This window comes from Acomys russatus, chromosome 18 (genome assembly GCF_903995435.1).
Source record: "Acomys russatus chromosome 18, mAcoRus1.1, whole genome shotgun sequence".
In the NCBI taxonomy this organism is placed as follows: domain Eukaryota; kingdom Metazoa; phylum Chordata; class Mammalia; order Rodentia; family Muridae; genus Acomys; species Acomys russatus.
Genome location: NC_067154.1, coordinates 4,158,370 through 4,182,759, shown reverse-complemented (window position 1 = coordinate 4,182,759; position 24,390 = coordinate 4,158,370). Strand labels below are relative to the sequence as shown.

Below are 24,390 nucleotides of genomic sequence, written 5' to 3'. Positions count from 1 at the left end.
AATTTTATACATAACTATTTTTTTGAGCCTGTCTAATGGAGGGTGTGGAGGCTCCTGTGTGAACATTTATACTTCAGGATAAAAGCAAAACGTCTTCAGTACGAAGTAGCTAGAACTCAGGACTTGAGGTTGAAGACACTGTGTTCATATGATTGCCTCCTTCTCCTCTCCCTACTCTAACATTTTTTTAAATAAAGGAAGGACATCTTTGTTTCCAAGGCTTTACTCTCTACCCCCAAATTACCTGTCATGCTAATTTCAAACCACTGCAAAAAAAAAAAAATCTCAGCAGAGTTTCTATGTCATGTTACAGAATTGCTCAAGCAATGGTTTTAAAATTAAAATGTCAGCAATACAATTAATGTAGTTTCTTTGGGTTATGGAGTGAGTTAATTTTAATTTGGTAATGTTTCTTAAAGTGCTTACTGAATCGAACTAATAAGTAAAGCAAAGATATAATGCTAAAAATTAAAATTCAAATTACTCAGAAAGCAAAATCTTAAGTGTGTGCCATCTATGTACCATGTAAATTGCCACATCACATGCATTCTGCAGACAATCCTGCCCAATATCCTTGCATAAAAATTGGCAATTTATAAAGATATACTTACCTTTAGGAAAATTACTTGATGTGAATATGTAAACTCAAGACACACACACTGTACATATAGCATGCAACTAACCCATCAGTCATGCTCAACTGGAAAAACAGTAGGGAATAAAGGAGAGAGAAAATGTGAAAGGTACAAATCTAAATACGTTGAGTTGGCTCGAGCTTAGTCCTGCATTCCAGCTTCTCCGTACTAAAAGCAGTTAGCTTTACTGCTGAGGTACAAACGTTCACAGAGGGATCTCCACACCTTCCCTTAGAAGGCCTCTAATGCACCTCTGCTAGGAGAAGCAAAACAATTTTTAGGTATTTTAATAAATTACCTGTGGGCTTTGTGGTTTTCACAGTTATCAGCAATGTCAAAACACACCTAACTATGCTTCTGAAAAAAATGTTCCTAGGGACAGCAAACTATTACCAGATATCGCCAGCTTTGGCTTAAGGAAGAATTCTTGTGCCTAGGTTTGGTTTGCCATAGATAAGTCCATCTCTTGGATGCTGGAAACAGTATCAAATCAGCCAGACTCTACTCAGAGATTGTACTGCTTTTGTTTCCACTTATTTATATACCCACATTCCTTGCTAACCTTGAGAGTAAATGCAACATGGTCGGAAAGTAGGAATATCAGTTGGTGTAAAAAATTCACTTAGCAATGATGTTTTAGTTCCAAAGGCTTTAAGTGAACCCCTCCAGAGGTGTACCCCACAGGACAATGCCAACTCAAGGTGCTGAGTACATGGGAGTTCTTTTTGCTCTTTGGAAACACAGTGGCAATAGCAGCTGTGATGGCTGGTGAGTTCTAAGAATTCAAGGTTCAGGTCTTTAGAAATACACATGAGCAGCAAAAGTCCAGTTAAATGATGTGCTGTTCTATGTCAGTCATATCTTTTTTCTTTTTGTTTTTAAATTTTTTTATTATTTTTTTTATATCCTGATGGCAGTTTTCCTTCCCTCCTCTCCTCCCAGTTCCTCCTTAGAACTGACCAAAAGACCAATGTGGGAAGTAAAGGAAAAGGCAGCCCAGTGCCTGCCAGCTGGGACTCCACCAGCACTCAACAGGCCCCTGGGCCTTTCAGAAGCTTCTTAGTCTAGCTGAACTGGCCTAACTGCTTCCCAGAATGTCTGCACTGGTGTTCTGCCACTGACATCTTGGCTTTGGCCTTTGCTTGTTGTTTTTCTTGTAATACTGGGCACTGACTAGTAGGTCTCATGCAAGCTGGGCAAAAGCCCTACAACTTCCATTTTACCTTAATCTTCATAGATTCTCACTAAGATGCCCAGGCTGACCTTGAACTCACTTTGTAGTTCAGGTTGGTCTTGAACTTACAATCTTCCCGCCTTAGCTTCAGAAGCAGCTGATATTACAGATACCTCCTCTATCAGGCTTGGCTCGGACTTGAATAGAACTCAAACAGCAACAGTCTCAGTAGCCAAAATGGGACAGGCCCCAGGGCAGGCATTAACAGGGTAGATACTTACATCAAGACTGCTGCCTCTTTCACTACACATTCCCAACACAACAGCTACTGATAAAGCACCCAGATACTTCTAGTATAAAGTAGAAGCCAAGTTTAAGATTTATAGACATTATCACTCTAGTAATGACTTAGTGTCTAATTTTATATATATACCCTGATTCAAGGATATGTACAAAAACAATTTCTATAAAGCAAACCTTATATCCTTTAAACTTCCAAGTAAATCATGAATCTTGGAAAATAATAATAAAGGCATTTATTAACACAAAATAAAAAGAGTAGGCAATCCATAAAATGCCACCCTCAGCATTGTAAGATCAGGTGGCTGTCCCTAATGAAAGCAGGCTGGCCCACTTCAGTGTTCCTTGTAGCCAGGACATGGGCTTCCTACTGCCACCAGTCCTGGCCTGGGCTGCAGTCCTAACAGTTTGCAGAGCCTGCCCCCTCCTCCATTTCTCCTCTGGGCATTTGTGTGCATAACCAAAGCACAATCATCTCACAGACTCCTCCCATTTAAGCAGGGTAAAATACAAATTTTGTATGTATCTTTCATTTGAAAGTTTTCAAGTCATTTAAATGTGTTTTTTAAATCAGTGTTTACAATAACAAAGGCCTATATTAGTAGTTTCCTCTCTCCTTTAAAAGTTATTTCCAGCAGGGAAAAAAAATGGTTGACATAACTTCTAGCTACTTAGGTTAAAAACAAAACGAAACAAAACAACAACACAGGCTTCAACACACCAACAAATGACAGTAAAAATAAATCAGGTTTCACACAAACACGACATTCAGTTAGTGATCCTACCTGAGTATCCCCAGAGAAGCTGCTGTGCTAGAATGCAATTAGATCCATGCTTAGAGAGGCCGGAATGTCCAATATTCTACAGCCCGCTACAAAAGCTACTCAGCATTTTAAGGAAATGCTGTCTACAAAATCTCCTCACAGCATTATGCAAAGGAGAGGGTATAAACAAAGCTCCAAACAGTATATGCATCTATGATGTAAAGACCTATTCTGATGCAAATTAACCCTAACCGGTGTAAGAACTGAGACTCAGTTCAGGGAGTAGCAAGGGAAAGTGCATGGTTATGAGCATAAATTACACTGCGTTCACAGCAACGTAAAAGCTAACCATGGGTTTTTTTTTCCCATGGGCTAGCATCATGAAACATTCAGAGGGCCTGGAGAAGAACTGAGAAGGGGAGAAATAGAATTTTTATAAGTACTTTAATATCTACACAAAGTAAATTTACACTTCTCGGTTTATGATAAGGAGAGAGCTGGATTTGTCAAACAATCCTACTGCTCACTATGATAACCAATAATCACAACGTTCTAAGAGTTGCCCATGGACAACTAACCCTGCCTAAGGCACGCCACCTATTCCATCACGTACGTCGCTGCATCTCCCTGTGCACTGAGGTCCCTTGGACTCAATGTCAGGGCTAAGGCAGAGATTGGACGTTTTACCAGAATGATTACCTCACCAGCAACATCCATCAGTCTCACACTAATGCTAGAAATAAACACCTAGACATGTGCTCAGACCTTTTCTGTATCTAATGAGGAAGGCAGGTTAGAGAAATGATTACAAGTAACTACACAGGTGCAGGAGTGTGCTGCCATGTTGAGTCCATTGTTATAAAACATGTATAAATTGCATGAAACAAGTGATAAGAGGGAAACACACAGGGGAAAAATCAGATGTCTGCATCTAATGAAGAAAAAGATGTGTTTTTTAAATATGAAAATGATCATGAGAAAAAAACAAAACCAAGGAAGGAGCTGGGTAACAGCAAACACTCATTTAGCAGTCCTGCGTACCAGATGCCCAGAATGAAATAAAACCAGGTAATAAAAAGCCTCATGAACAATGCCAAGGACTTTGGCATACATATGAGAAAACCAAGAATCCTTTCAAAGAGTTTTTGATAAAAGGTGGGGAAATGATGTTTTAGAAAGGTGAAGTTCTCGTAACTAGAGAAGTGAGACTGGCTGTGAGAGATCCCAAGGCTCTGCCTTCGTTACAGAGAAGAGATGCAGGGCCTGAAGAGGGGTGAAGCAGGCTTTGAACAGAGTCTTCCCAGCACACGGTCCTTTTCTCCAACAAGTATTTAAGGATGTGGTAGTCTCAAACATCTCCACAGTACAAGTCTTGTGTCAAATACAACTCTCTGTGTTCCAGAGGCTGGCAGATAAAAATGCAACATTTTCTGAAGATTTGTATGCATGCATATAAGGTTATCATTTCTTCAATAGTGACAAAGTTGTGTCAAAGTCATCACTGAAAACATGCTGTCTCCTAAGACATGAAGGCTAGAGTCTTTGCCCTGTGTGTGCCAGACAGAATGCACAACACCCTCCCTGGTGCGCCCAGTGCGCTCTCAGCATCTGTCCGAGTGCCCATGGCCTGAATGACAGCCAGCACTGATTCAGATCCACATCCTCCTACAGCTGTGGGGTTTTTTCATCTTTCATTTTTTTTTCATTTATTGACTTAATTTGGCACAATGCTTGGTATGTAACAGGAAGCTGAAGCATCTAGGGACAACTTTTATAACTATTGTAACTGTGAATGTAATCTTACTAATAAAATAAAAACTTGAACATTAAGAAACATGGAAGTAGGATCCTGATGCTACACCATTAGGAATTTGCCTCACTTCAATGTTTTTTTTTTTTTTCTAGTTACTTCCTTTAAAACCCTTTTACTGGCAGAATTTTCTAACCTAATTTCAGATATTTATCCATTTACCCATGTAATTTAAACCATGAATAATCTAATTTGCAAATAAAAACGAGAAAGACTAAAAGCAGAATTGTGGCTCCAATTCTGCATCATGCCCTTCATTCCCTTGAGCTTTTCAAGTGGAAATGATGACAGAGGCTCGGCTAAGGGTTGTAGAGAGCAAACATCTGAAGACACTCACCACAGACCTGGTGAGCATTGGGGACAGGAAGAGGAACTAAAACAAGGCCTTAGACTTGCAGCCTGCTCCCAAACCCCCTGTGGTTACCAGATGCTGGGAGCGTGGGGATGGAATGCATGTGACAGATAGATAGATTGGTCAATTGATATTGCTACAGTCAGATTAAGAAGTTCTGGGCACTACTGGACAGTAGAGTAACTATATATAATAATAAAAAAAATAACATACTTATGTTTCAAAAAGCTAGAAGAGTCTCTATCAAGAAATGGAAAATATTTAAGAAGACTGATTTGAATATTACATAGTGTATATATATCACATTATTCCACAAATATGCAAAATTCCTTTTTTCCGTCTCACTTAAAAGATGAATTAAAAGTAAGTTAGGAGCTGGAGATGTAGCTCAGTGGTAAAGCACTTGCCTTGCATGTATGAAGCCTTAGGTTCAAGCCTCAGCACCAGAAAAAGAAGCTAATGGACAAGATGGAGGATGGAAATAAATCTTCCAAGCAAAACAAAAACTATGCAGATAAGTACAAATGGGAGAAAATGTTCACTTAAGTTTTTAAAAATGGCACGTACCTTAAAGTAGGCATCGTGTTGTACAGTGGAGACAAGTCTGACCAGTCTCAGTGCTCTCCTGAAATGAGGAAGCATTCAGGTTCATGAGCACGTGCACTTCCAAGGCTAGAACAGAAGGGGCCTACAATAGAACGAGGCCACTGAAGCAGCAGTTCATAATCACAGACAGTCAGGAACACAGGTGGTCACTGTCATGGGAAGCCACCTAGCACATCCCAGCAGGCCAAGGCCTCTCTCCGTGTACTCAGAATCCCAACCCAAAGCAGCCTAGTGTCACTCTCACACGAAGAGTGAGTGCCACAGCAAGGGGTTAATCCAAAGGTGAAGTAATGTCACAAGTAAGTACAGGATGTGCAATACAACAGTAGCAGATCCACAAGACAAAAGGAAAAATACAGACAATTTCCAGGGATTTTAATGGACAGAGCCTGCAGAACAAAGACAATAAACCAACAGTTCACTGTGGAGTAGGCTCCAGGGATAGCAGCAGCAGTTGTAATGGGGACACACAGGAGAAGAAACAAAAGAAGAGAGGGTTACTGTCGGCTCGTGGACCATGCCTCCAGAAGAACTGCCATGGGGACGGAGATGGAGCATGTTCAAACCCCAGAAACCTCACACCTGAGACTTAAAATCTCATCTCAAAAACAGAGGAGATGGAACAAAGCTCTCTCCTTGTTTCTCGTGCCTGCCTCAGGAGCACATGACACTGCCCCAAGGTGACAGGTGGCCAGTTATCTGAGTTTGTCTCCTGTTATATTTCCCCATGCAAATGCAGCATTGCCAGCATCCTAGTCCTAGCCAGTAGCATGCATTCATCCTCAAAACCCCTCCCACTGTTGAAAGTTTTTAAGTCCATTCACATTAAATAAATGGCTGGCACCATCTACTTCATCCCAAAGTCCATCTGAGACTCGTCATTTATTATGAGGAAGGAAGGGCTCCCTTCCTCCTCAAAGAACTCACCGCTGGACTCCTGGGCTTCACTGCTGGCCAGGCAGCCATAGCAGAACCACCTCGGTCACAGCTGAAGCTCACCCACCCAACTAGGGGAATGAGAGTTGCCACGGGAGCTGCCTTCTGTTTGTAAACTAACCAGGCACAGGCATTCGCCCATACCCTCTGCCTTTAGTACAGCGGCTTAACCAAAGGGCTGTAACACTGTGGTATCACCGCCAGCTTTGGAACTCCGAGTTTCTACTGCTGGTCAGACCAGCAATCTCATTAAAAAGAGCTAACTGTAACACGGTGGGAAAACGCCACTCCAGCTGTTCCTAGGGGAATTGGAACCTAGGACTCCAAGGTTCCTCCATTTCCACCTGGAAGCCGGCAACACTCAGACATCCCGTGAGAGAAGCATGTGTGAAATACAGAACCATAGGTTATGGCTGGTATTTTGAAAATACAGAGTTCAAAATACATACAGAACTCCAAGTTAAAGTGACCACAACAGCTTCCACATGCCGAGGAATGCCACCATGCGTTATTACAGTAACGCTGCTCAGTAGCCTGCATTGCTATGATATGCAAATTAGGATCCAACCCAAAAAACACACAGTGAATGCTGCCAAGCTCTTTCCAACCCTCCTGACTCTAATAAAGCACTCCTTCCCTTCAGGTAAGTAGATCCTAGACCCTTACAGAAGACGCCCACGGCTCACCATGCTAGAGGAAGGAACAGAGGCATGGAGAATGTGAACCTTTGTTCAAAGTCACAATGAAGAGATGAAAGAGGTTTAAGGCTAGACTTGTGTTAACTATTGCTCTACACTACCTCTTGACAGTGGGGCATTACAAAGGTTATTAATACATGAATAAATAACAAAGGCAAAAAAGAGAAAACAAAGGAAAGACAAAATAAATGGTTGGATAAGTGAACCCCCGCGCTAACTCATACTTAGGGAGTAAATTGCAAAGTACAGATTCACAAATAATTCTGAGATGTGGGCGGAAAAGTATGAGCACACCAAGGAAAGGATGCTGCCAACAGTGTGAAGGGCTCCAGGGAGAGTGAACAGTGCTATCACATCTTCGGAAAATCAGGGAAGAGAGAAAAAGATGACCAACATAGAAATTATTCACAAGGTCCCAGGCAGAGAGTGGGACAGAATGACAGAGGGGTCTGCTGGCAATAACAATAATGCTGGAAGTAGTAAGACTCCAAGCTGGAAAATAACAGAAAGCAATGGAAGAAATAAAGCCCAAGGTTTGCTTTTTCCTCTGAAATTCAAGGTACAAAAATTTGTTTAATTGCCACTGAAAGGGCCAATAGAAGTAAACATGGAAAATATGAGCAGCAATTTAATATTTAGCAAAGAAGTCACCATCCTTCAAAGGCAAGAGTGTTCAGGTATTGTTATATATATGTGTGTGATATTTCCAACCACATGAAGCAAAGAGATCACAGAGTATCTGTCCAGTTCTGAACCAAAGCAGTATCACCATTGGCTTCCTACCCTTCACACTTGATTTGGCTCTGAATAATTTCAGCTGATTTGCGAATCCAGATCTATCTCAGAAACTATCTGCCATTAACAAAAAGAGTAGCCAGTATATAGTGAAACAGTACAGCAGTGGGAACGCATAGCCTACAGTTACATGCAGTGAGTGATGGGGTGAACCTCACTAGTTAATAGTAAGACAAGCCAGGGTAAAACATATAATTGCATATTTTATGGGTACAATAACTAGTGAAGTTAACTGTATACTGTCTATTGTCAAAAGCCAGAACCATGGTGCTCTGAGTGGAGGACTCTGGAGCTGGTCTAGGTCACATTCAGTGCACAACTACAATGAGCCAACTTGCCTGTGTATACTTCGTTTTCAACACCAAGTTTTAACTTTGTTCATATTTTTATTGGTGTGTGTATATGCATGTTCATGTGGTGGCCAGAGGACAACCTCAGGTGCTGTTCCTCAAGGTTTTTTTGCTTTGCTTTGTTTTGCTTTTGAGCTAGGCTCTCTCACTGGCCTGGAACTCACTCAAGAGCTTAGGCTGGCTGTGGCGAGCCCTCGGAGCCTACCTGCCCCCACCTCCCCAGGGCTGTGATTACAAACACACACCTCCCTCCTTGCCAGTTGTATTTGTCTGAGTGGGCTGTGGGGATCAAACTCAGTTCTTCCTGCTTGCAAGGCAAACATTTTGCAGACTGAGCTATTTCCTTAGCCCCCAAGTTTTAAAATGAGAATATAATACAACGTGACATAAAAAGGGAAAGAAAGAAGGCGGGGTGGGTAGAAGGGAGGGAGGGAATCCATGTTTAAGTACTTCAAAAGGCTTTCTTGAAAAGAATGATTCACAAGAAATGAATCATCTGGATGCGGGAAACCAGTGTCATGGTGGCTCTCAGAGGCACAAACCAGTGTCATGGTGGCTCTCAGAGGCACAAACCAGTGTCACGGTGGCTCTCAGAGGCACAAACCAGTGTCATGGTGGCTCTCAGAGTCACAAACTTTTGTGGCAAGAAACAGTTAACAGGCTCATTCTTGGTCTCACTTTTAACTCCAGCCTCACTTCCCTGACAAATCCCAAGTCCTTTCATGCATATTTTGATGAATAAAGACGTCTAATGATTGGCAACTTTCCTTTAAAGGAAAAGATCTTATGTTATCTAAGACATATCACAAAGAATAAGCTCCTTAGTGAGACAAATTCGGAAATCTAGGGGCAAATATTCAACTTGGGCAAAGTCTAGACAACAGTTCTATAAGTGATGGGATGTTTGCAGAAGTTGAAAGATAAAGTTAAAGTCAGAACTGAAGTAATTTTACCTCGAAATTATTGTCATTTTCAAAAAAAAAATCATTCCCCAAAAAGGACATTTATGGCTTTCTTATGTCTCCCCAGTCTCCTTTCCAGGCAGTGTCTTGGGGTTGGACAGGAACATATTTCTGGAAGTTGATCACTTGTGGTAGCTGATACGATCACCCAGAATAGCCACACAGGACTGTGTCGGGGTGTGGTACTGCAGACAAGTGCAACAAGTTGGAAGACCTGATTTCCTGCACTCGTTTGAAAACCCTGGCCCTAGCCTCCTTCTCTCACTGTGATATTTAACTAACACTCACTTACATCGTTATTGCACATGGCACAAGAATTGAGGCTAGGAGGGTCCTAAAAGAGCTAGCGAGCTTGGGAAGAGACAGAAGCACTGTGAAGGCTGAGAGACACTGCCCACCACAAACAGCTCCCGCACAGGCTCTCAGTGGTGTTGTCGCTGGATTCCTGTGAGAGGCTAGACCAGATCCTGACACATAAAATAAACAATTCTCTTAGGTTGAGCCATATGAACTCAGATGTATGGCTCTGAAGTGGACGGTTATGAGAAGAAATCTCATAAAAGCTCTATATTTTTAGAAAGAGGGTTGTTTAAGAAAAGCACTGAGTAGCTATAATACCTCGGGTCTGGGCAGCTTCTTTCAAAGCAGCTAGAAGGTGAGGTTCCAAGTTCTCCAAAACAAGTCTTGCTTCAAGACCTGGGAAAAGGGACCTAGAACGTGAGAGGTGCACAGCAGTTACAATTCTAACAATTCTAAGGTTAAGAAAGTCCAGCATATCATTTCAAGCCAGCTAAACCTGCTACTTCATTTTACATGAATTATGGTATACACATCAAACTACAACACGGTCTAGGCTTTGCTTTAAAATACAGAGCCATCACACACCATGTAAACTCAAAACCACTCTAAATAGCTAACAATAAAATGGATTTTATTCCATGAAACATCAGTATACATTCCATAAAGTCTCAGCTATAGAAACGTAGCAACCGAAGTCAAGTAAGATGATGTGCACCTGTAAGGCCAGCGCTTGGCAAGCTGAAGCGAGAAAACTGCTTTCCAGGCTAGTCTCAGCTACACAATGACACTCTATGTTCAAAATACGAAGAAATAGCTATTTAATTTACTATGTTAATTTAAGTTTCATCAAAGTAATTCTACTAACCAATCTTACTCTATTAGCACCTTATAATAATTGCTTTCAGTGTTGTGACTGAAACATAGCTACAGATTAATTGTCTTTTGAGACAAGGCATTACTATGCTGCCTTGAACTCCCAGGTTCCAGTGGTCCTCCTGCCTCAGCCTCCCAAACAGCTGGGACTACAGACACAAGGCAATGATCCAGCTTGTATGCAGTCTCTTCATTGACAAATGCTAGAATGCCTTTTCATTTTAAAATGCAAACCTATCTTTCAGCATTTCTCGAAAAGCCCTCCTAACTGCAGTCTATGCACAGACACCGGGTGGATCTGGCAGTAAAAGACTCTGGACAGGACAGCCCCTCCCCCTAGATCAGCCGTGTCTGAGGCACACATTATCTACCTTGGGAACTCTTCTGAGGTGATGTAAACAACATCTTGATCAGAGACAGACGAGGAGAAGGGGACAAAAGCCCCGCTCTGTAAAGGCAGCAGCTCGAGCCCAAGCAGCTCACTGTAGGCGTGGTCAGAAAGCACAAATTCTAGAAGATGAAGCTTCTCTTTAGCACTGCCCAGGTGTGCACACTTCCTCAGTACCTGCCGCACCCATGCAGGTGTCACCTTCCTCACAGGAGTCGCACTGGAGGTGGCAGAGGCCGCACTGAGCTGAACAGCAGCAGCCAGGTTCCCTGGTACCTTGGCAATCTGCTTCCCTGAGCTCTGGAGGTAGTTGAGCACAGACTGTGTGGATTCTAAACTCTCATCAAGTTCTGAGAAGTACAGCTGCTCCAGCTTCACCCACTCAGCACTAATGGAATAAATCACAGCGTGCTGGAACAGTTCACTAAAGAGAGGCCCCAACACCGGCTGCCAGTGAGTCTTGACCTTGGCAGCCTCAGGCCAAAGTTTGTAGATGGCGTCAACTGACAAGGGGAAATCAGAGCTCTTCTCTGTTTCCAGGCGTTTTACTGAATCTAGGATCAGAGTAGCATACGCTTTGGGAACAACCGTCGCAATAAGAAACTCATTCCACAAGGCCGCAGGGTCTCTCCACTGGTCCAGCTCTCTCCACTTGATGCTCCTGCGGTTGTCAGTCAGGCCGAAGAAGCCACTGATGTGAACCGGAAGCCCTGTTTTGCTTTCCTCACCAGGAGGCAGCGGAAGAAAACAAAATGCCTTTCCTGAGAAATCAGATACTGCTCCATTCTCTTCCTCATCCCTGCCTGATAACGACATGGCTAGTCCAATGATCGGGGCAAATTTCAATTCATCGGCCAAGGAATCCAGCTTACTACTCATGCCTCGTCCCCCCACACTGCTGCACACCAGCCACGACGTCTTCTGGGCATCCTTCATACTCTCATCCTCTAGAGCTATGTTTATGTGATATGTGACACAGGTGACACTGTTGCTTGGGATCTTTTTACAATAGTTACTTATGGCCGTTCCTAGAATCTTGATGGAATTTGGCCGCTCATGTTTCAGGGCCTTGTTCTCACTCGCAGTCACTCTAAACACCAGTTTTTCTGTCCCATCAGCCTCCCGGACATGTAAAGACACAGCCTGCACACTCTTCAGGAAGAGTAACACTGTGTCTGCATCTGCCCTGAAAGAGTCAAACAACTCCAGAACCTTCTGCTTGGTGTAGAGATTGCTGCTGAGCTGGGAAGGCTGTAAGCGGAGAGGGAAACGGAAAAACGTCCCTGGAAAGCTGCCGTCTGTAAACGTTTCCTTGGTGCTTCCAAAAACGCCAATGAAGGGTGCAAATTGATCCGGAAGCTCATTGATTTCTTTGCTGTCATCTTTGAGATTCCAACATTGGCCTGACTCGTGGGGGCCAAAAAGGGTTTGATGAGGATCTAGCATTCCTATCTGGTCACCACTAAAGATACAGGGAACGTCTGTAAAAATGAAAACCAAGGCGTGACCAACTCAGAAATCTAATGAACAATTAAATTGCAGCCATAATGAAATAATAACTACTATCAAAAATATTATGTAAGAAACAGTATGACACATAAGATTCTTCAAAAAGTGATACATAATGGGTTCTGATTTGAGCCAATCTAATAAGAGCCAGTTATCGAGACTTCCATGATTTTTGTGAACATCTGTGCTATATCTTTAAATACTCTAAAAATACTTTAAATATCAACACTATTTAGATATTTATACTCAGTGCTCACTGCCACATAAGCCCTGGTTACACAGAAAAGAAAAGCAAGCTATGTTCAAAATTAAATATTCAACCGTCGACTATGACAATGGCGGATGCTCCACTGCTGCATAACTCAGCAAGCATAGACCTCAAGGTGAATGAGAAATGAGCTTTCCTCACATGGCGCACAGCTCCAGTTCTTAAAGACCCACATCTTACCACATGGCCTCTCCACTGATGTCACCTGCTGCTCTTGTTCCTCAATTAAAGACAGTGATATTTCAACCCTGGCAGAACTAGATGTGTCAACTTTCTCATATTGAAAGAATTTTTTTATCCATGCTGCTGCTTAAAGGGCTTCCTGTGGGTAATGCTGGAGTGTTTGTCTCCCGTGCAGACTTTAGCCCCTAATCCCCACACACAATGGAACGCCAGCAAAGTCTGCCATCTCTTTACTATCTGTAGTTGTCAAGCACAAGTCCTATTGTGACAATCACCAACTCCTAAGTTCTTAAGTATCTTAAGCAGCAGATCTTACGTCTACTAACTCCATCCACAGTACAATCTTGGACATATCTGTCCCTAGTCCCTTTCCACAGTGCCACATAGCCATCCTGAAATCAGGTCAGAGAGAATCTTGACATTGTAAAAGCATAACCTGTGGCTTTCTCAGATCTTCAGACTGCAAAAGAGCCTTCCAGCAAATGGCCCGCATCGATGTGCTCACTGTCAACCACACACACAGAGCTACGCCTGCTCTAAGTCCCTGCATAGTGGTCTCTACGCTTGTGCAATCCTCAGCTGTGCTTCAGCGTTTACGAACCACCACCTAGTGCCCTGAGGGTGAACTTCCAAAAAGAGATTTATATGCAACAGCGACATTTTAGGATATAACAATATAAGTTTAATACTTAGCAAGCCAATATTAAACAAAACATTAATATTACTGTAACTCCACTAGATTTAGTACAATTTCTCTATAGTTTGGCTGATTCAAGTCCCCACTTGCCTACAGCCCATACTGCACCTGTTATATGGTAGACAGAGTTAAACCCAATTCCGAATCTTCCAACCTTCAAGGGATCGTCTTTTTTCCTGCTTCTTGCTATTTCTTGGATGCCATGCCAGTCCTCTGGGGTGAAAACAGCATTGTTGTACACATAGAGAGCCGCGCCTGCGTGTTGAAATGCACAGGCAGACACTCAGCGAGAAGCACACCAGAGCGGTCAGCTCTGTTTCAGGAGCTTTGTCCATTAAAAAAAAAAACTTATTTGATGAGAAAATAGAGACATGTGGGTACAGTGACTAAATTCTGCACTATCATTCCAGTTGTCTTCATAATAAAAATAAAAACATATTTGGTAAGAAGCTAACAGCCAGAGAAATATATTGTTTGTCAAAAGTCCTGAAAGAAGAAATTAAGAGAATTATGGAACTTAAAATACAAAATATACAGAGCAAATGAGGATATTATCACAGTGCACCGTACTCTAAGAAAACTGTTCTAAAGAGTATGTTTAAATCATTCTTTGTAGATGGACTTTCTTGAAAGTATGTGCAGTGTACATCAAATTGATAACGCGTATGTGCGTTTTGAGCTCATCCAGGAGCTGGCTCTGGGAGCAATGCGCCCCTTTCATTTCAGACCCAAGCATGCTGTGTCGGTGTCCTCTCCAAGACCTCTTGTGACGACGGTCTGGGGGCTCCTAACTCTGTGACAGAGTGGGATGATAAGGACAGCAAAATAATCCAAGAGTGAAAACAGTGTGCCCTGGAGAATAGCTTGAAGGTAAAGTGTTTCTAACCAACGGTACTACTGCTTATGCCATGATAGAAAAAGTTCTGCAATGGGAAAGAGAAGGCAGTTCCCTGTGGAAAGCTCTTCCATGGGGAGACTGTTCAGTGGGAAATTCCAGTCTGATTGTCTCAACTTCCCTAGTCATTCTCTGTTGGGTTTTATGTCCAATTTGATTGCGTCATCTCTAGCTGTCGCTATTTGTTCTTTTACGTGGACAGCCACCCTGCGGTAAGACTCTGCTCTGCCCTGCACACTCTATTGGGAACTCCAGCTGGGTGTCTCAAAGGGGCGTCCTCAATATATTTCTGCTGGGTGTTTTCAGCAAGTGACCTGATGTTTTGTTATCTCTCTCTGTCTATCTGCTGCTATTTATTCTTTTGCATATATATATTTATTCAGTGTATGCAATATATATATATATCCTCTATTTAATAAACTCTCTATTCAAAACTGGAAGTATGGCAAGCACAGATCATTCTCCAGCTGAACAATGTACTCAGAAAACATACAACCTAAAGGACTCTGTCACCGTATTTTTTCAGAAAGTAGAAATTAATTCCCTACTAATATTAATAATCACCTTGTAAATATTTAGGTTGTGTGGTTTTGATTTTGCTTTACTTGATTTCTATAGAAGGCATTGATGATGTAATTTAAATAGTCATGAATGAGGTAATTATTTAAATAAATTATTTGATCATAATGCTATCTCCAAAGTAGGTTCTTTAACAATATATTGTTTTTATAATTCTGAGAAAATACTTTTGCACTCTCTTTTGAGACCTGTTCTCAGAAATCCTAACTTTATCTGAATATGAGCAACTACATTACCTATTATTCTTTAAATCTGGTCAGTGCTTTCCTTGGAAAAGTTGCCTAAGAATAACACAGACACCAAGCACAGCTCCTGTATGTAGATGCTCGGGCCTGTGCGCCTCCATGCTGATGAACTATATGGAGACTCCCAGTACCCGAAGAACATCTCCATATGCTTCTTTAAATATGGAACATTGGCCTTGTCTGGGTTTTCTTGTTGCTGCTGTTGCTTTAATTAGTACAACTGCGATCTTTATACTAGTCAAAGTCAGGACGTGAACCTGGCCGAAGGTTCAAAGGCTGTGAGAAGGAGAAGCACACAGCTGTGAGAGGTGTCGGGAGTCAAGGGAGTCTGCTGTCACTCATAGATGGTTATCAAATTACAGCCACAGGCTCAGCTTCTTCATCTATGCCAACATAAGAGCTTCCTCTCTCTACACGGGAGCACTAAGGATCCACTGGGGTATTAATAAGGCTCACCACAGCAAACACCATAGAGAACTCTTAAATTGTCAGGTATTTCTATTATGATACAGTAAGTCTTCAATATAATATCAATCTTTATATATATGGCATATGTAATTTTATATAATATACAAAAATAGTAATAAATGGCTTGTTATCAGTCAATAGCTAACTACAGCTAATTTAAAATGGAATCTGTCAAATACTGTATGGTTCTGCCCACTGTCTCTTCACTAAAAATACCACACAAGGAAAGATCACAGAACAGGCCCAGGATTAAATTTCTTTCCAGAATCTAGGGAAAAAAAATTATATAACTTTAAGATCTATAGAAGGGAATTAAGAAGCCCAGCAGGGTTACCAGTGCTACAGCAGCCTGCCACCAGGAAAGGAGGAGCCATCTTTCCTTCCAGAATCGACAGGAAAACTGAGAGCTCCTCCCCTGATGTGGGCTCCTGACCACCTCCCCTCCCTGTCTTGGAGAATCATCAGACTTGAGCTTGTGCGTGCTGTCATGGCTGCTGTCAGTTTATGGATGAACACCTGTTGTGTCCAGATAAAACTGTTTTATACCTCTGGGTCTTACAATCTTCTGGCCTCTGTAGAAGGCACAGCTTTAAAAAGCATTGGAGGAACCAGACTTCTTAGGTACTCGGGCCTATTTCCTTCAAAGGAAGAAAAATGACTGATGCCTGGTCACCCGGAAAGCTAGAGTGGAGGTTGCTTAACAACCAGGTGATCTCTTTTCATAAGCATTGTTTAGGCCCTAACCCTGAGCTTAGCCTCTCAGTAATAGAAACCCATCCTTATGAAAAAGGTCTCATGTACTTTGCATCCTCCATCAACAGAATCTAGCTTATTACAAATCCTTCCTCCTCTGGCCCTTGCTCTGAGCTCTGTTTATCAGTCAATAGAACTCATTGTTATTGTTTTTGTTGCTGTTGTTGTTGGGTTTTTGTGTGTGTAACAGAGCCCTGGCTGTCCTAGACTTACTATACAGATCAAGTTGGCCTTGAAATCACAGAAATCCACCTGCCTCTACAACCTGAGTGCTAAGGCTAAAAGTATACACCACTATACCCAGCTATTTAAATGCTTTCTTTAATGAAGACTTAAGAAACCTTAAGGAATGCTTCTAATATCTCTACATCCTCACCAGCATAGCAAGAGCATCGGAACAGTGAGTGTAGAATGGCCTGGGCATAAGCACAGCCACATGACATCTAGGACCCTGTTCTCTCCTCAGAATAACTAGGAAGGAAAATTGCTCTTTCTAGCACTAGTTTCTCAGCAGGGTGGACATGGAGATCAGAGGGACTGCCTAGTGTGCCTGTGGAGCCGTGCAATGGGTAGGGCTGTATAGGACCACTTGGGTCTGCCGTCTCCTGAATGTAAATTAAACAGCATTCTAGGAGGCTACGTTAAATAATAAAAGTCCAGCCAAGAAACTACAAGCTAGTCCCTTCACCACTGAGTGGCTGGCTGCTAGAGGACTGCACTAGAGTCAGCAAGGTGGCAGGACTCAGAGCCAGGGTACAAGCCTCCTGATACACCACCATAGCATACACATGTCTTTTTACAGATGGGCATACCACTAGCAAGTCTTAAAACTGATATAAAAATGTAACCATGACAATAAATGCTAAGCATTCAATTAAACAGTGATGACTACCTTCACAGAACACCATTTTGTGACTTAAACGTCTCTCAACTATATCTAAGAAAATGAGCTAAGACTTTTTCAGTTACTATCTGTCATATACAAGTATTCACAATCATCCATCAATTTCATGGCTGAGCTAAGTTATGTACATATTTTCTGCATTTCAAAGTGCAAGCGCATGGCAACCATAGGTGATGTCTCGTTTATTACTCTCCCTCTTGGTCCCCTTCGTCCCTCCTAGTTTTAAGCTGTGTTCCCACCCCCAGCAGAAGGGCAGCCCTAAAGTAAAAGACAATATACAAACACAGCTTCTTACAACTTCTTCCAAAATGCAAATGAAATGGTATTTATATAGAATCAGTGTCCTTTATCTTATTCATAACATAAAGTACATGTTGAGTGAGCAGAATTACATTGCTAGCCTTTTATCTTAATGTTTTTCTCTAAGGGTACCAAACGGCAGAAACACTTTCCCACCAAAGGTAGGGGCAATAAAAACACCTGAATTAAACATGCCAAGAAGTACAAATGATAATTACACTGTTTATTAAGTAAAGTATTATCAATCATTAAAACTCACCATTAGTACAAAAATAAAATTTGCTCCACATTATTCTTACCCTGATATTGTGCCATGTCCTTTGACCAAAGAGTCTCCGTCCCATACTGTGTTTCATCATATAAAAATTTAACCTCTGTGGCCCCAGCATCTTCTGCATTTTGAATTAATTCCTAACCATGAAATATAACAAAATGATATTAACATAGTAATCTACTGTCCAACTTTATATTTGCCTTCAATATATAAGAAGGAAGTATATTAAAGTAAAAACCCTCACTATCTCCAAGGTAAAGGTAAGCTCTGGTAAAGTTCCTATTAAAAGCAGTTCCCACACACACACAGGAGCTGGGAAGACTTTCCCAGCAATGCACACCTGCAAGCCAGCTTTGAAACTGCTATGCTGGACGTTCCTATAAATCCACCCAAAGCCTTTGTTCAAAGGAAAGTACTCTGATTCAAAGCTTTATACAGATTTTCTGAGATACCTTAGGCTCGAACAGCTTCCAAAAACAGAGCACTAATTCTCAATTGTTTACTAAACTTAAATGCTCTTAGAAAAAAGGACAGTCAATACTATTGGTCTACATGCATCCCGAATGGGCAATATTCTGGACAGCCATGCCCCAGGCAGAAAACATCTTAGTAACAAGAACTATTCATTAAAAGGAGAAACGTCCATCGTTTGCTGGACTGTGGGTGAGTTGGGGGGTGCCCAGACACCTGTGACACAGAAAGGAAAGAGCATCAGCAAAATCCTCAGTCCTAAGCACCCCAAATACTTCTAACCACCTAATGAAACAGTCTGGTCAACTAGAGAGGAGCTACAGATGAAAGAAGATTCAGGTCCTAGAGATGAACCCACGGTCAGCACAGGTTGACTGGAACCTGGAGAGCAGCTCTGCCTGACTCTCCAGAGCCTGTGACAGTAAGGGGAAGTCATTAGATAATAAATTCCTGACTAGGCTCCTACTTAGAACAAAGCAAACTCGGAGCTACTGCTTTAAATTGTTATGCGGGTGGTTAGAAAAGCATGCAGACAAAATCACCCCATATTATCAAACTCGCTAACGTCTGACTTTGGGGAAAGGCACCTTTTTATCTCCCTGGAACCCGAGACTCACTACCTTAAAGAGCACTTAGGCTGACACTAAAGCAATGCCAACAGAAAAAGAGGACGGATGTCAGACAGCTCGGGAAGAAGACAGACTTCAGCTCAGCTGGGAGAGAGCTTCTCGGGTTCATTAAGTAGACCCAAAGGCCTGGTGGGTGACTTGGCATAGCTCAGGGGTGCAGTGCTTGTCTGGCATGGGAAAGGCCCTAGGCTTGACTCTCAGAACCAAAAACTGGAGTGTTTGGGCCAGTAGCCATACAGCTAACCCTAAATATGCACAGCTCAGTCTCCAGCTGCCCACACACCCATTAGCACCTTTGGTTCCTATTAAACAGCCTCCTGCTTTTCATAGGTGCTTTAATGGCTTGGATCCCATTCCTTCTCTGTTCAGTCCGAGAAAGTCCTCAAAAATGAGCAAGATGTCAATATGATGGGTAGACACCGAGGACTAAGTGATTGGCAGAGTGCTATGTCAACTTACAGGAAAGACGAGAGCACTTCCCAGGTCAGAGTGTATCTTCATGACTGAAGTGCATTATAGGAAGCAGGGATTGAGAGAACACCAAGTTCCAGGCCCCAACTGCCACTCACAGGCTGTACAACAAGCAAAGAGATAAAGAGCTCCCCGAAGGCTGGAGCCCTTAGGGGATTACTTCCAAATGGATTTCAGGAGGCAGCAAGTCCCTAAGCTATCTGGACCCACTTCAGCAAACACCATAGAAGGTGGAAGTTGAGCTCAGACAATTCTGAAAAACTCCTACTGAGCCTAGCACTAAAAATTCCAAGGAATAGAGATGCCATTGAACTGGCTCCAATCTGGCATCACAGAAGGCAGAGGAGGCCGACCCCAGACTACCTGCCACAGACCTTCCTGGAAGCTCGGACTCCTTCCCAGCAAGGACTCTACTCACTTACCTCTGACACAACTCCTGTAACCAACAACAGGATCCTCACTCTGAGTCCATGTGGGTCATTCAGTCCCGCCCAGCCCCATGACAACTCCATAATCATACCCTTCATTTCTCTAGCAGTCAATATAAAAAGCAGCTTTCTATGAATCCTGTTCTGAAAGCCACTGGCCCCCATTCTGAAAGTCACACTGAGGCTTCTCCAGTGTCCCTCAAGACAGTCCCTGATAGCACAACCTTTGTCCTGTGCTCATGACTACATGAGTTAGTGGACCTTAAAACTTTGCTGGGCTAGAAGAGAAATAATGGCTAAGTCATTGAAGATGAGAACAAAGAGGAAGATGCGTAATAACTGGTCTACTGTCCCAGCTCATTAAGGAAGCTGCTTATCAAACACCAGACTTGATTTTCACAAAATCTTTCATTGCCTTTTTGTGGGTGTTTGATTTTTTTCTATTAAAGAAAACTTAAAGAATATGCCACAAGCTATGTCCATAACCCCAGCACTGAGACTAAAGCAAAAACATTATGAGGTTGAGGCCAACCTGGACTACAGAGAATTCTACTCCCTCCTGGAGAAAATAATTCATGTGATCACGCATAATAAAAATAAATAAGTAAGCATCTTATTAAAGTAAACTCTCTCACAAAACAAACCTCTAAATCCAGAGGCCAAACTAGCATGTGTTCCTGGCCTCTGACATGGACTCGTGCTAGGCCGCTGAGTGACTGGTGGTTGGTGACTGATAGCTTGTGCATGACACCAGGGCTCAATGCACTACCAAAGTGTTCCTAGCGGATACTGAGAGCATGCCGCAGCTTAGAGCAGCCTGTAGCCCCAGCCCCTCCTCGCTTCACACCAACTGTAGTCTCAAATCTACTCCATTCGACTATGCACTGTGGCCACGGAGGCAAAGTAATCCAACCAGATCTAGACCCAACGCAAACACTGAGCTATTCACTCTGACAGTAGGCCACAAAGGACTCTATTAGATTGCCTACCTTAAGGATCTGCCCTCCTTCTGGGTATCTTCTTAAGATATCCTTGAGAAAATCAACAAGTGGTGGAGTGGTTTGACCAAATCGACCTAAAATGCAAAATACATTTTAAAAGAAAAACAAGGTTTCACGACTTTCCACCTGTGTGTGGTTTGGTTCTCTCCATGGTTTCATGGATGGCACAGCAGAATTCTAGGACCAAAACCCACCAGGTTAAGCAACTCAATAGAAAGTAAAGCTCATTCTGTGTTATGAAATCTCAAGACTTTTTAACTAAATGATACATCAGGTTTCAAAGGATTTTCCAAGATACACTATCACAAAAGGTTAATTCAACAGCAAGCAGCATGACAGAGGGATAAAGTGCTGCTATTTTCTAAAGGCATTAAATAGCTGATGCTGTTTAGTGCTCCTGTGATTAAAAAAAACAATCCAGAGATAATGTCACATAGTGCCACATAGTGCCACATTCTTAATACTCTCAAACGCTGATGGCTCTGAAGTTCAGTGACTGACTAGGGTACGAATTAAGTCCTGCCTACACTGTTCTACACCAACTGACCAGGCCATCTTCAGATAGGTGGTAGGAAGGTGTAAAGGTAAGGATGAAGAAAAAAATCCTTAAGAATAAGAAATTGGAGGCTGGAGAGATGGCTCAGAGGTTAAAAGTACTGATTGTTCTTCTAGAAGACCCAGGTTCAATTTCTAGTACTCATATGGCAGCTCATAAGTGCCTGGAGATCTGGCACTCTCACACAGACATACATGCAGGCAAAACATTTATGAACATAAAATACAGAGAGAGAGAAAGAGAGAGAGAGAGAGAGAGAGACAGACAGACAGACAGACAGACACCCCCAAGGTCATCAGAGTGGAAGAGTGGCCCACCACTCGCCATTTGTCAGCTCTGAGGTGGTGTGGGCACAGAAGAGATGCCCTACCCCTACCCCACCCCTCACCACCTGCAGGTGGCAAGAGAGCTGGCCCCAAGATCATGAGCATGGGAAAGCTGAAAGCTGTCCCTGTCCCTCACCAATGGCAGCACTCAGAAGAGTGGGCCCTGTACTTCTGAGCAGCATAATACAGTTGGCCCCAAGGGTATGAAAACAGGGAAGCTGGCCTTGCCCCTTGCTAGCTGCAGCATTGGGTGAGCTAACCCATTGGGGCAGTGCTGGATAGCCCACCCAAGTGGTGTTGATGCAAAGCTGGCAGGTGACCAGCTTAGCTACCACCCAGGCTCCGGCCCAGGGCTTTCAGTTGGCCCACCCCAACATCTACTTCATCTATGAACTGCCAAAGCACAGGAAGAGGCCAGTCCTGCAGATCAAAAGGTTCAGGGTCCCCATGACACAGGGAAACAACAGGATATCCCAGACGAATCCTGGCGAGGACCCAGTGCTGACAGGGTAGCAGAAGCCAGAGGCCTCAAAACAGACCAATGGATTCATTGCAAGGAACATTTGCAAGGAAAGGACGTACAGCCAGGACGGCATACTGTGGGCCACACTACAGCTTCCACAACAAGATTGTTTTTTCATTTTATGGGGGTGGGGCTGAGGGCAGAGGGTAAACACAAAGGGACAGGGAGATGAGTGGGATTGAGGTGCATGATATGAAATTCACAAAGAGTCAATACAAAGTAAGATAAAAAATAGGAAATATTTAAAATCGGCATATAAATAAAAAGTGCTTACACGAAGAAACCATCCCCATAGGCTGAAACCAGAGTATTCCATACTTCAGACTTTAGAATATTTGCACTAGTTAGTGAGATATCTTAAGGATGGGACCCAAGACCAAACAAATAAGTAAATAAATAAATCCATGTATAGTTAACCTTATCTCCATAATTCTCTATACAATGTTTAAGTCTCCTGTATTTTTACTATAAACTATCAAATGAGGTGAAGTATTGAATTTTTCATTGTTGGCATCATGCCAGATGCCTTTGGACTATTTTAGATTTCTGCATTAGAGATTCTCAACGTGTATGGATTTGCATAATTTTGACATCCTCATCTACCAAGACCAAGCATAAGCAAGACTATGTCAACAGATTTTTCTCACTCATCACACACCTAGCCCCATCCACCATTCTCCTCTGGTTTGGGCAACCCCTCCCTGCATTCGATAATATGCTCTCATTTCATTTTTAAAATACAACCGTTAGTTCAGGCGACTTTATTGATAGACGCACACAAAGCTACAGATGCTTAGTGCATGAACTTGGAAGCTATTATACACCCATCAAAACACCATTGTCATCATTATCACACCTTACCAATTAGCTCCAAAGTTTCTCCCAGCTCCCTTTTGTTTTGACTTCATTTCTTTTGTGGGAAAGCCTTTAAGATCTCCCTTTAGCAATTTTGTTGATCTGTTTGTTTGTTTGTCTGCTTGTTTTTGAGACAGGGTCTTACTAGGTGGCCTAGGCAGGTGTCACACTCAACAGAGCCTCTTGCCTCAGTTTCCTATGTACTAAGGTTACAGGCATAAAGCACCATGCTCCATGCTGCACTCTTCTGAGCAAGCCTTGAGGTACATATTACAGGACCAGCACTAGTCATCATAAAAGGGCCTTTCACTGGGCAGCAGAGATGCAGGTCCCATTTGCTTTGCATAGCTGAAACTTCAGGCTCTTGGACCAACACCTCTTCATCTCAGCCTCCTCCCAGCTCTTGGCAGTCACCATCCTCCCATCTGCTTCTGCATGAAACAAAACCTTTAATGGACTGAATTATGGCATACACTTCAGGTAAAGTCGATATTATACCTCCCCCTTTTAAGCCTTTTGATTGAAGGTTTACAAAAAGATGACGGGTTCTGGAAGTCAGATCTCCAATCTTGATCCAATCAGGTAACTGAAAAGGAGAATAGAAAATGTGTGAGAAGCAATACGACATCAATACTGTCATTTCAAAACCTCACTTCAAATGCTTTTCATTCAAGTAACACATGTTAACCATCCTTACCAAGGAGTAAGTTTTTCTGAAGGGAATGTTGCAGATGATAGAACAGAATGCTAGTTAAAATCTTTATGTAACAATTCTCTAAATTTAAAGTCAGAATTTTTCTTTAAATAATTACAAATAAAAATAAACCTATTTCTTTTCTGCCATATAAGTTACTCTCCTTCCTTTCTTCCCTCCCTCTCTTTCACCAGCGAGGCAAGTATTCTACCACTGATCCACACCTCCCCAGCCAAATCATCCCAAATTCATAGTTTCAAATATGTGTAAGATCTGTAACACAAACAAAATCATCTTTTTGATCAATGTTTTCAATGTGTATTTGGTGTGCAGCATACGTCCTGGAAACTGCAACAGATCAGAGTACGAAATTTTTGGCATATTAATATATATGGCACTTTATTGGGATTAATGCACA

General features: G+C 42.4%; 1 protein-coding gene across 2 annotated transcripts in view; it reads right to left on the bottom strand.

The window, feature by feature from the left end:
• Nucleotides 1–24,390, bottom strand: part of Sacs (sacsin molecular chaperone) — a 64,506-nt gene that overhangs the window by 12,776 nt on the left and 27,340 nt on the right. The window contains exons 3-8 of one of the 2 annotated variants that reach the window (XM_051160659.1): nt 23,777–23,864; nt 21,007–21,092; nt 18,044–18,155; nt 13,709–13,855; nt 10,927–12,424; nt 10,001–10,092 (exon numbers count right to left, since the gene is read on the bottom strand). In XM_051160659.1, coding sequence (XP_051016616.1) covers nt 10,001–10,092; nt 10,927–12,424; nt 13,709–13,855; nt 18,044–18,155; nt 21,007–21,092; nt 23,777–23,864 — 2,023 coding nt within the window. Of the gene's footprint in view, nt 1–2,894; nt 2,918–10,000; nt 10,093–10,926; nt 12,425–13,708; nt 13,856–18,043; nt 18,156–21,006; nt 21,093–23,776; nt 23,865–24,390 lie in introns of those variants that run through there. The other variant, XM_051160660.1, reaches the window with a different exon arrangement.